The sequence below is a fragment of the Scomber scombrus genome, chromosome 18, assembly GCF_963691925.1.
Source record: "Scomber scombrus chromosome 18, fScoSco1.1, whole genome shotgun sequence".
NCBI lineage: Eukaryota > Metazoa > Chordata > Actinopteri > Scombriformes > Scombridae > Scomber > Scomber scombrus.
This window is the reverse complement of record NC_084987.1, coordinates 17,762,849-17,774,366: the sequence shown is the minus strand read 5'-3', so window position 1 is coordinate 17,774,366 and position 11,518 is coordinate 17,762,849. Positions and strand designations below refer to the sequence as shown.

At 38.9% G+C, this 11,518-nt stretch overlaps 2 protein-coding genes across 2 annotated transcripts; both read right to left on the bottom strand.

Moving 5' to 3' along the window:
- Window positions 1-678: 678 nt before the first annotated feature.
- Window positions 679-4,430, bottom strand: tmem11 (transmembrane protein 11). The gene is made up of 2 exons (XM_062438069.1): window positions 4,383-4,430; window positions 679-2,406 (listed from the first exon to the last, which is right to left on the bottom strand). The coding sequence occupies exons 1-2, from the start codon at window positions 4,427-4,429 to the stop codon at window positions 1,890-1,892; spliced, it is 564 nt and encodes a 187-aa protein (XP_062294053.1). The 5' UTR covers window position 4,430; the 3' UTR covers window positions 679-1,889.
- A 2,322-nt stretch (window positions 4,431-6,752) lies between these two features.
- natd1 (protein NATD1) lies at window positions 6,753-11,141 on the bottom strand. Its single transcript, XM_062438068.1, has 3 exons — window positions 10,988-11,141; window positions 9,317-9,435; window positions 6,753-8,523 (listed from the first exon to the last, which is right to left on the bottom strand). Exons 1-3 carry the CDS (start codon window positions 11,076-11,078, stop codon window positions 8,407-8,409), a joined length of 327 nt encoding a protein of 108 aa, XP_062294052.1. The 5' UTR covers window positions 11,079-11,141; the 3' UTR covers window positions 6,753-8,406.
- Window positions 11,142-11,518: the final 377 nt, after the last annotated feature.

The following is an 11,518-nucleotide window of genomic DNA, read 5'->3' as shown; positions in this document are numbered from 1 at the left end:
CCCATCAGTGCTACTCTAAAATGGCTAATAAACAGCCAGTCCTGTGTATAACAATAAGTCCTGTGTAGCAGCACTGCTGTCAGAAGCTGTTCAGCTGACAGATAATTAGCCTGCTCTGGTCACAAATCAGCTAACTGATGAGGTTTTCTCTGGCAGTCCCTCTGAGCACTCAGTCCTCTGCTTCAGCGTTTCTGTCTCCTCACATCAGATTTGCTCAGCCCATAAAGTAGATGTAAGGTGTGAGGCAACCGCACTGGGATGTTTTGCATACTCTGTGTGCTTGAATGCATTTAATTGTATACTTTATCCTGCGGTTTTTCCAGCTCTAACACAAAAGCAAAGCCGAGCAGTTTGCAAATTGAATCTTGTCCACATTACAGGCAGCGACCTGCGTCTCAGTTGTCTGAGGAGCTACTGCTTTTAAACAGTACACAACAGTTAAGTAACTATACAGATTACTGCAGTAAGCACCATTTACGGAGGTAAAAAACACAATAGCACCTGGTTTTAAAATTCCTAGATTTTAGTCAGGTGAAAGATATTTAAGTGTCAACAGTTGAATATTTAATGAACTGAACTCGGCTGTTGTCTTTCTAAACCAGCGTAAAACATGCTACAAATCCTCCGTTCGTATCAGAAACTGCAGACAAAATACTGTGATGAAGTGAAGGCAAAACTTTAATATTTATGTGATTAATTCCTACCTATCAGAGTGGCCTGTTGGCACAATGATTGATGACATTTACTGAAACACCTCCAGAATGTTCAAACCTTTAAAATTACAGATGGATTTAATGTCTGACACACTGTAAAATCTGTTGAGGGATTTACACCAAACTTTCATCTCTAGCAAACTCTTTATGAACAGACATGCCTTAAAGAGGAATGTCTGCATTGCAATCTTCATTTATTTTTCATGTCTGAAATATTCAACTGAATATCGTTACACATCTTACAACTCATCCTTCACTTCATCTCATGAGCAGTACTCGTTCTGGGACCCAAAATCTTGAAACTGCTGAACAGCACACACACCACTGGATAAACATTAATGTGTCTGAATTTAGAATTTGCTGTGTAATTACTCATTGTAGTGTCAAAACGTGTCGATATTTAAATTTCTATTATCAGGGTTTGACTTGATGTTAATATAATATACATTATGGGAAGGATTTAACCTCTACATGTGTGAAATGGGACTTCTCAAAAGTTAGTCTTTTTAGTGTTTGAAAAGAGAACATTGAGCCACAATCACTGTCACACACGATCTTACTTGCATTCTTCTGAACAAGAAAATCTACATGAACAGGACACAATCTCAAATAAGTTGCAGTTATTTGCTCTTTTCTGGACATCATTTAGAATCCATTTAATGAAAAAAAGTAAAATAAAATACAGAAAAGTGAGTTTAAAATATCCTAATGTTTAATGAAAGGGTGATGTACTGATCAGCAACAAAGGGGTACAGTAAAACTACGAGGGAACGGGTAAAGAGCTTGGTACTCAAAACATGTCTGTCCGTCTCAACCGCAACACGAGTCAGTCCAGAGGAACTGCTGCCATACCCTTGTGCACGAGCTTCATGTGTGTGAAGGATGCAGGTGGAGGGCACAGGGAAGGAGGCGCAAGGGTACTACAGAGATAGGTGTGCTGTTGTTGTCGTCACATAGAAGTAAAGGAAATGCAAGGGAAAAAACAATTCCTTCTAGTTTTAACTATATCCCTCTGATCAAAGTTCAAAATGGAAGCACCCACCATGTGTGTGGAGCTAACTGCTGGGCCTGATCATGACTTCCACTTTTCTTACATGTGGGGGTGGATAGGTTCTGTTTTTTTTCTTTGTTTTTTCCTTTTTCTCCATTGGTTCTTAAATCCTCTTCAGAGCGCTCTCATACCGCATAGAGTTCGTAGATCTTCTTGGCGCAGTACGCCAGGGCCGCCAGTGCTATCGTATTATGGAGTCTCTTTCTGTGGACGTCATCCCTGCGTACCAATACCACGGGCGTGGAGGAGGTCAGCGTATGCAGGGGCAGCCGCGAGAGTTTTTGGCTGTCATATTCCACCTGGTACTTGCAGCAGGGGTCAAACTGCCATGAAATCCCGTAGAGGGCAGCACAGGCAACACTGAGGGCGCCGGCGGGCAACGCCACATAACGCGAGTATTCAACGGGCAGTGAAAGTGGCGTCAGGAGGCAAGCAGCACCTGACAACACAGCCGTCTTGTGCAGGCAGTTGCCCACTGTAATCCAACGGGCCGTCTCATCTCCGATGCGTGTGGGCTCGATAACAATGTATTTGTACTGGGCCTCCAGTGCCTGCTCCAGCTCATACTCAAACTGGTCCTGTGCATTCTCGCCGTTGTAGATCTCGTGCACAATGTAGCAGTCTGTCGCCGCCATCACTCCCCTGTGCAGACGCAGAAACACAAGCATAGGAACAGTGAGAGGAGGGATAGGAAGTAGAATAAAAAGGCTCAGTACGTCTGAGACTTTCAACACCATCGTCTCCTCTTTTTGTAGATGCATCATATTGTGTGAGATAGTGAAGACGATGAACATTTCAAGCTGGTTATTTTATCTGAATGCTTTCTTAATTGATTCTCCAGAGGGTTAACAATATCACAACACAATCTGTAACATAAATGGTATATCTGGTTTTATTAAATACAACAACAACAACAAAACATGTCATGTATGTTATCTGCTTCCATTATACATAATTATAATTGTAAAGTGCATGTTTCTTCTTCATTTTGTCCTTGTGAAGAACTTTGTGATCTGAGTTTTATAAACTTTAGTGCTCATTAAATTACTATTAAATTCCACACAATTTCCATGTCCAATAACTTGTCAGTGTTTAGTTTAGGACTGCAATAAATTGTTATTTTCATTATCAATTGACCTGTAAATTATTTTCTCCATGAAATGATTAGTTGTTTGGTGCATAAAATGTCAGAATTAAAAAAAAAAAAGTCAATCGATGTTTCCTCAAAGCCCAACATGCAACCTCAAATGTCATCTTTTGTCTTTACCAACAGTCGACAGTTACTGTCATAGAAAACTAAAGTAACCAGAAAAGAAAAATAAAGAACATTTTTTAAAAGGACGACTCCGAACATTCAATTGATTATCACAATAGTTATCCATTAATTTAATAATTTCCAACTAATTAATTTGTCAACTAATTGTTGTCTGTATAGATTACTGAAAATTATACAATATTCATGAAAAACTGATGTCTACGACTCCCAGAATATGAGCTGAGGGGGAGTGAGTGTGAGCACACTTTATAGAAGTATGATGCTCATTTCAATTCATTCCCACAACAGTTGCGGAAATTCCCAAATGTTTGGATTTAACCAGATTTTACAAAATGCACATTGTAATTTATTTATTTTAATTAGAGGTGCTTCTTTTTATTTATGTTTTTGACTGTTATGCAACACAACAACACGGCCAATTCCTTGTATGTGCAAACCTACTTGGAAATAAAACTGCTTCTGATTGATACATGATATGTTTCAGCTTGAAAAATAAATTACAATTAGTTGTAATAAGTTTTAATTAATTTTCTATCTGTATTTTTCGTCGTGCAAATGGATTTGTCTTCATCTTAACTGTATGTTTTCTCTAAAGAAGACAGAAACATGTATGTGTATCAGTATAAACACTCTGAGGCCTTCCATTGCAGCTTGACAAAAATGTACAATAACTAAAAGACAATAGAATAGATATCTGCAAATGGATTTTCCTTCCTTTGAAATATGTTCTCTGAAGGAGACAAGTGTCATCTCTCTGAGGCCTTCCTGTGCAGGTTGACAAGCAAACACAAAGCTTTGCTCGGCTTCAAAGACTGCGGGACATTGGCTGAAGGGATAAAGGATTTTAATGAGTATTGGATACTCATTAAAAGGTTGTAGGGTGACCCGAGCAAAGGGACATGATGTGTCGGTTAGATAAGACTCGCTGACTTAGCTTGCATGGTAGAAAGTTGGAGGACTGGCCGGGTAAGTTGAGGAGGCTTTTTACTTTCAGGCTATGTCGACAAACATTCAGCGTAGCTAGTAAACTGTAGCATGTGGGTCGTCCGCAACAATGCACTGCTAAACGCAACTTAAGCACAAGTTGTCGGCTCGTGTTGAACAACCAAAACATCACATGAGCTGCTCGTTTCATTCCTGGCTAATATCGTCAGCTAGCTGTACACGTTAGCCAGCTAATGTTAGCTAACCGTGGGATAAAATTCACAGTTGTCGCGCTCGCCATTCAACTTTAAGCCCGACACCGTACGCATGTTCGGGCTCTGGCGAGTGGTGACAAAGACCAAACGATGTATCACATTAAAACATTGTCGTTTAACGGCCAAGATGTGGAGTAACTGACCTCTCCCTGCTTACTGGGACACCGCGCCTCCTTCCCAGCGACGCCATGTTGGAGATACAAACCGTGATTGCAGCTGACGTATGAAAGCGCACAGCCTTTCGGGTAATGTAGTATTGTCAACGTCGTCGACGTATCGCTCGAACGCGCCTGCGCACTACATTTCCCATGATGCTATACAAGTCCGGGGTACCTGCCTTCACGTATTTTATAATAGCGCAGTGAAGTTTGAGAGGTCAGACCTTAAAGATGTAAATAAATCCAAAAACAAATGAATGCAAGTTAATAAAAACATTTAAATAAGTAATTATACAAAATCTGATCAAATAAATCTACAAGACTATGGCACATTTAATTATTTAACTGTGCAAATACACACAGCTTAATCTGTTACACCATATTATAGTATAATAAAGTGTCACAATATATCGTTTTTGTAATAGGACAGGTGTGTTTTTACGTACCCATAATGTGCCGTCGCGTGCTCTGTCCCTGTGTCCTCGTGCGGCTGCCTGTGTCCGCGTGCTGTAACCTGAAGCTGCTTTAGATGAACAGCTATATAATGGCCACGTACAGGAGTGTGCGTGTGTGAGATCAGCTGAAACCAAATGCAACGCCGGTGACAGTAATTGTAACAGCTTTACGATCCCGGGAGTTAAATGACGCATCCGTGACGTATAAACACCAACCAAGATCGATAATGAATATTGGCGATGTTGTCTGGGAAACTGTGGCTTTTGAATAGTGTTTAAACCAGGTTGCTAAACTTTTGTGGCAACTTCAGGGGCTTATACGATCCCCTCCAGACACGTTTGAAAATGCATGGAAAGTACTTAACTGTGAAGCCAATAATGCATGACTGTACGTTTTATCCACAAAAAAAGGTTAAATTAAAATGACATCTCCTTCTCCCTCATTAAAAAAATGCAGAATTTCTAAATATGCAAATATTATTTATTTCTAAAGTTTTCCTGCTGTAAAGTCAATTCTCAGTGTATAAGCACTGGAGGCTTCAAGTTTCCACATCACACTTGTGTGAGTTGAATATTGGCCCGAGATTGTCTCCAAACTATTTTTGATATCACAAATCATGCTCAGAGAAACTTTCCACTTTCAGCAGGTGGATGTGAAAATAACCTTCAGGTGTCAAGTTGTGCACATTTATCACCACTGAAGCTCAAACATCCAACTGAAATAACAATAAACAAAACTCATTTTGGAGTGTAGGTTGACTTCAATATCCCATCAAGAATATTTTAAACTTATGTAAGACATTTGGAGAGACAGAACCTGCTTATTTTTTTGATTGGTAAATGATAACTCCTGTTATTTATTTAACTAATAATGAAATAAATATCAACCAAGTCATCAAGAGTGAAGATAATCAATGCAGACAGGATCATTAGTCCATGTTTCCCTAACGCACCCCAACCTCCTCCAAACCAATTAGCTGCTCAGTTGTTATTTATGGAAATTTTAAACAGATCTAACTACTATTTCAGTGTTATTTCAATGTCCACACAGCCAGGAATAAAACTTTTTTCCCCCTAAACTCTCGGTCACAGCATGTGCTGACTTAAGCTGGTGTGTCCTGTTTAGTTGGCTTATTGGAGTTTACTGGTTATGTTACAATAAATGTATTAAGACAGGTGACATAAATTAGTAACCCTATGTGAGTGTTTGCTTCCATCTTCAACACATATGTGGATACAATTGTTATGTACCAAATCATAATGTCTATTTTTTCAAATTAGCTAAACTATTCCACAATCTTTCTAAGTAGGCTTAATCTGGTTGGGAATAACTGCTTTATATCAAGCCTTACAGTTATAGTTAACTGGATAGAGTTCTACCAGATACGGCTGTTTGTATGGTGAAGTGACGTTAACAGAGTGAAACATAATCATTAGTCATCATTAGTTTACATGGATCAAAATGGCACTAGAATCAGACTACTGCTCTTTTTTTTCCTTTTAAGGACACTATCTGCCAATGTAATTCTCAAATACACCACCGGATGGCGCCAAAGCAAATATTTTTCAAATCCTAGACCTAGTGGCTTTAATTGTCCCCCTCCTGCATCAACGGATCAGGAACATGCTGCAAATTAGTTGGGAAATGGCTTTGATAGATTTACTGAAGTGCTGAGGGAGAAAGAAGCAACAATAGCTGGCAAAACATGAAGTGTAACTGTAAATACAACTTTCATATTTTCAGGATATGATCATTCAGACTGTGATAAATGCACTCTGTATAAAACAAATCTCTTTGAACTCGGCTGTAAGCGCATCTCAGTGTGTTTCACCATAAACACATACTTTGACGTGAAGAACGTGCTGAGTATTTGATTCATTTATTTGTAGACAACAAGAATTGACAAAAAAAAGTTTCAAGCACAAAACATAACAATAATTGGTACATTTTGACGCATGTGGTAGAGCAGCAGCCCAAAACTGTTAAATCAGGCAGTCGTGAGGAAACTTACAAATACAAACACAAAAATGAAATAATACCTTGGCCTCTCAATAGGTGTGTGCCACCTACTGCAAAGTGTTACAAAGGGAACTTTGTTTCCTGCAGTTACCTCGAAGTGATTCTTACAGCAGACAGGCTCTGCCTTGCATGTTGATGTCTGTCCTGCCAGTGTGTGTTACCTGAGGTATTTTTCTCTTTCAACACTCGAGATTGTCAACAGCAAAGGCTCCTGAAGAGCCCAAATAGAGAAACCACAGTAAAACATTTTCTCAGTTAAAATTTTCTTCTGTGATGATCTTTATCATTTTGACATCAGTAGGCTTAAGAAGCCTTGTGGGAAGATGGAAAAAAACAACAGATCCAAAAACAAGGAAAATTGGTGTGTAAGCTTCAGCCATCCAGTCTTATTTTCCTGAATGACAGAACAAACGATGTAAATGCCCTGAATATAGTTAGCAGTGCTGTTTTTTAAAATGCTGGTTGGAACAGAGATATTTATCGACATCCACACTAAAGTATTGCACCGCACAGTGACGGGCTTCAGACCCACTTTTTCACATGTGTGTTTTTAATATTCAAAACATACGATGGAGAAAATGATGAGTTATGTTTTGAAGCTTGGTCAGAATTGCCTTTGTAGGTAGTAAAAATCCTCAATTTGTGTTCTTTGGTTCTGAATCAGGATCTGTTTATATTATGTTGGAGTCATTTATTTTATGGCTCTAGACAGGTGGGTACAGTAACACTGGAACCAAATAATGAGTTTGGGGAAATAAATGTCTTCAAAATGTAGATTATACAACTTTTAACTACCCATTACCCACCAAAATTATGCATATACCTCTTTACAGTTAGTTAGAAAAGAAATACATCTTTTGAGTAGCTTTACATTTTCAAAGATGCTTTTTAGCACTCACAGCCTACCAAATAAGCATTTTAGCCCTAAGAAACTCAATTTCTAAGATTGAAGGGAAAAAAGATAAAAAATGAAACCAAAAGAAATATCAAAAGGGGGTCAAAATATAAAAGTCGTCAGCATCCGAGTGTCAATGAAGCAATTATTGGTTCCATCAAAATCACCACGGACAAAGACACCTGGGTCGGTCACCTTGTAGCGCTGCTCACAAGCAGTGAGTCCGAAGGAGGACAGAAACACATGACTCCCATGTTCTCTCTTTACACGCTGAACCCTTTCATCCAGCCAGTGATGTGTTTACACCCTGAAGGTTTCTGTCTGAGGTAACAGGCCGTCAGATTTGGTTAGTTTGCTTGCTCTTCTTTTCTTTTTCTTTCTTTTTTTAACAAGTTGTGACCAGCTGATTCCCTTCATCTTTCCGGTGAGTGTTTGTCCTCGTGTTACGGAGAGAACTGACAAGGCGACCCGACATTCACACAAAAGTCTTGTGAGACCAGTTGCCTCTATATTCACTCAGTGTCATGTGTAACAATGCCTGGAAGGTCTTTTGTTGTTTAACAGCCTCTAACTCCAAAGCATGGTGCCATATTTTCTCTCCCTGGGAGTCTCTTTCTTGTCTTTTGGCACCATGTCGGGTCATTGATAAATATGTTCGAAGTACTGAGGCTGAGGATTTTCTTTGACATATTTCTGAATGTACCAGCAGGTCAAGTGGGCTTTCAGATCCTCTTCCACCACAAAATCCATGGCTGCCTGTCATCACAGAAGCACAAAATCACAATCTGACAACAGTTTAAATGGAAATTGTGGCCATAGATTTTTATTTTTTAGTATTCACTGAAGAGCTGTAATGATGTGTCCTTTTATTTATCGATAGAAAATGTATCGCCTACTATTTTGATAATCTATTAATCGTTCATTTTGTCATTTTTAAAGAAATAAATGTCCAAAGTCTCTGATTACAACTTCTCAAATGTGAATATTTTATGGTTTATTTACTTTCAGTGACAGTTCATTAAATATCTTGTGGAGTGTTAAAATGTTTTCAGACATTTTATAGAGCAAATTATTAATCTTGAAAGTAATGGACAGATTAATCAATAATTAAACTAATCGTTAGCTGCAGCCCTATCTCATTATACATCTTGTATTGCACACTTAAAATCCAGCTAAAGGACATGTGCTGGAGTCCAGATATAACTGATGAGATTAAAATCATTCAAATAACATCTTTCTTTCACTTTTTATATTAAACCAGGTTGGTCGGTTACATGATGTATTTATGAGCACATCATCCCACTGACTTTAAACTGTAAATGAGGTTTGAAGGTTTTTATGTGAGACATGTTGAAATTACAATTAATGATCCACATGTAAACAAAAGGTAGTCCAATCTAAACAATTAAAAACACGATTATTATACATATAAAATACTGTTTTACATACATACTTAAAATTAATATGTTGGGCCTTTTAGACATGAAAAGTAACTTTCTCTCTTCTTTTAACACTGAATCATGACAATAACCAGTTTTAAGGGCTTTACCTTGGCCAGGTGTTTGGCTATTCCTCTCCCCCTGTAAGCGTCTGGAACTTCGGTGTGTTGCAAGTCCACCGTCTTCTTCCCAACGTATTCATACAGAAGAACTGCTCGGTCGTGAGATCCTGAAGGGGAGACACACGTCAACGCTATCATTTGTTTGAAGTTTGTCTCCACCCAGTTTCCTACAGCTTACATACAGCTACTTCACCCCATTTTGCTCGGGGATATTGATGATACTTTAAAGTGCAGTTGTAAATGTTCAAGGATAAACTTTATATAGCTGATTTTCACAATTTGCTCACTTTGACATTTGGCAACAACACAGTGAAGCTACAGGACATTAACAGTATCTTATGTATGCTTCACAGTTTTATGCTGGGCTAACTACAAAGTCTGGGCACTAAAAGCATGAGATGTAAGAAGCCAAAGTTATTGATCTAGTTGGCAGCTGCTGCTTGCAATCTACAGTACCAGTCAAAAGTCATGAATGGGAGGGTGTGTCCCAACTTTTGACTGGTACTGTATAATACTACAACATGTCCACTCAGTTAGACAACACACAGGAGTGATTTAACTCAGTACTAGTGAACACTCAGTCCTCTGATTTCACATGATGTGGTGCCACAGTCAACATATAATATCCTTTAAAAAATAACACACTACCTAGCCGGGTACAGACAAGTGTTTGTGGAATAGAAAGGTGTTGCTGGATGGAGAGAGACACATTGATAAAGACCATTCAGAGAACAACAGAGAGAACAGATGACATCATCTAAACTGTTTAATGACTGACAGTTATTTCCTTAACATTTAATGAAACTGACCTGGAAATATACGCACATAAACACTCCTGTATACAGGTCTGGGACATAAATCGATACCATGATATTAGACTAGATATGATCTTATATTTTGCATATCGTGATATGGCGATAAGTGTTGTCTTTTCCTGGTTTTAAAGGCTGCATTACAGTAAAATGATGTGACATTACATTACTGATGATTATTTACCAGAAATCTCATTATTTCTCAAATATTTTGTAAAAGCACCATAGTTATAGTCATCCCTACATTATTGTTGCAACAGAGATATTTGGTCCAAAATATTATGATAAATTCGTATATCCTCAAAAACTGAAAGATCAAATGCCAAAACATTAGGGGTTTGGATTCAAACTAAACCAAAACAGTATAAATCCCTACTTTGATATTACACCAAATAAAAAGAAGTGTCACCACTCATTTTTGGATCTTACTAAAACGAACTAAAAGATGTATTCAAAAAATTAGCAGTGGTAGGTCTTTTAAACGTGACATTTGGGGTCACTACAAGTTGTTGTTTCTCTCAGCAGAATTGCTGATGTGCAGAAATGCCACATAACCTGTCTTCTTTTGTGGCTGGATTCTACTGAAGGTTACATATTTACTGTCAAGAAAGGATCGAAGAAAATGTGCCAAAAAAGACGTCGACCAAATACTGATGTCTGCTCAGCTCCTGACACGAAATACAGCCAGAATAAAGCCCTGACACCCCCTGTTTGTGAAATGGCAGCTGGAGTTATCAGTGAGAGCACGACAAAGATGTTAGCAGCAAGGAAAGCTAACTTGGACCAACCCCGGAGCTAACACTAGCCAGCTACCCGTGCTAACATTACTTTTACGTGTTGAACGTACCATTGAGTCTTATGACAAACTGGCGACGCTTTCTATCGTGCTCCACCTGGATCTGAGAGTTTGCGTCGAGGGCTTGTGCCGCCTGTGCCATAGTAGTAGCTGGCTAAAAGTTGACGACTATTGCGATGTACTGTACGGCGTTGTTAACCAGAAATGGCTTCAGAGAGATGAGGGCAAAACATCCCAAGTACCCCTGACTGCAGACCGCAGACCTCCTTGTGGGCGGGGTCCAATGTTTGACCCCGCCCATATTTACGTTTGACGTCATCCACATCGATCTGCAGTCAAGTTAACGCTTACCAGACACAACATGATACTCTTTCAAAGTAATACTTCCGGTTTAACTCATCTTCAGTCAAGTTAAGGCTTACCAGACACAACATGATACTCTTTCAGAGTAATACTTCCGGTCACATGACACGCAGCCAATCAGCGGCGAAGAGGTCAGAGAGGAAAAACAATGACAGCAGCTCTGCACATCAACCATTATATTTTCTTTATTATCTACATTTTACTGTAAATAATGAACTG

Bases quoted from the DNA above. Each gene is read 5' to 3' on its own strand.
- tmem11 (XM_062438069.1), bottom strand. From the start codon at position 4,429: ATGGCGTCGCTGGGAAGGAGGCGCGGTGTCCCAGTAAGCAGGGAGAG. The intron at 2,407-4,382 runs GTCAGTTACTCC...GCGTCTGCACAG, and splicing joins GTCCCAGTAAGCAGGGAGAG to GGGAGTGATGGCGGCGACAG.
- natd1 (XM_062438068.1), bottom strand. From the start codon at position 11,078: ATGGCACAGGCGGCACAAGCCCTCGACGCAAACTCTCAGATCCAGGTG. The intron at 9,436-10,987 runs GTACGTTCAACA...TCTCCCCTTCAG, and splicing joins GTTTGTCATAAGACTCAATG to GATCTCACGACCGAGCAGTT. The intron at 8,524-9,316 runs GTAAAGCCCTTA...CTGTGATGACAG, and splicing joins TAGCCAAACACCTGGCCAAG to GCAGCCATGGATTTTGTGGT.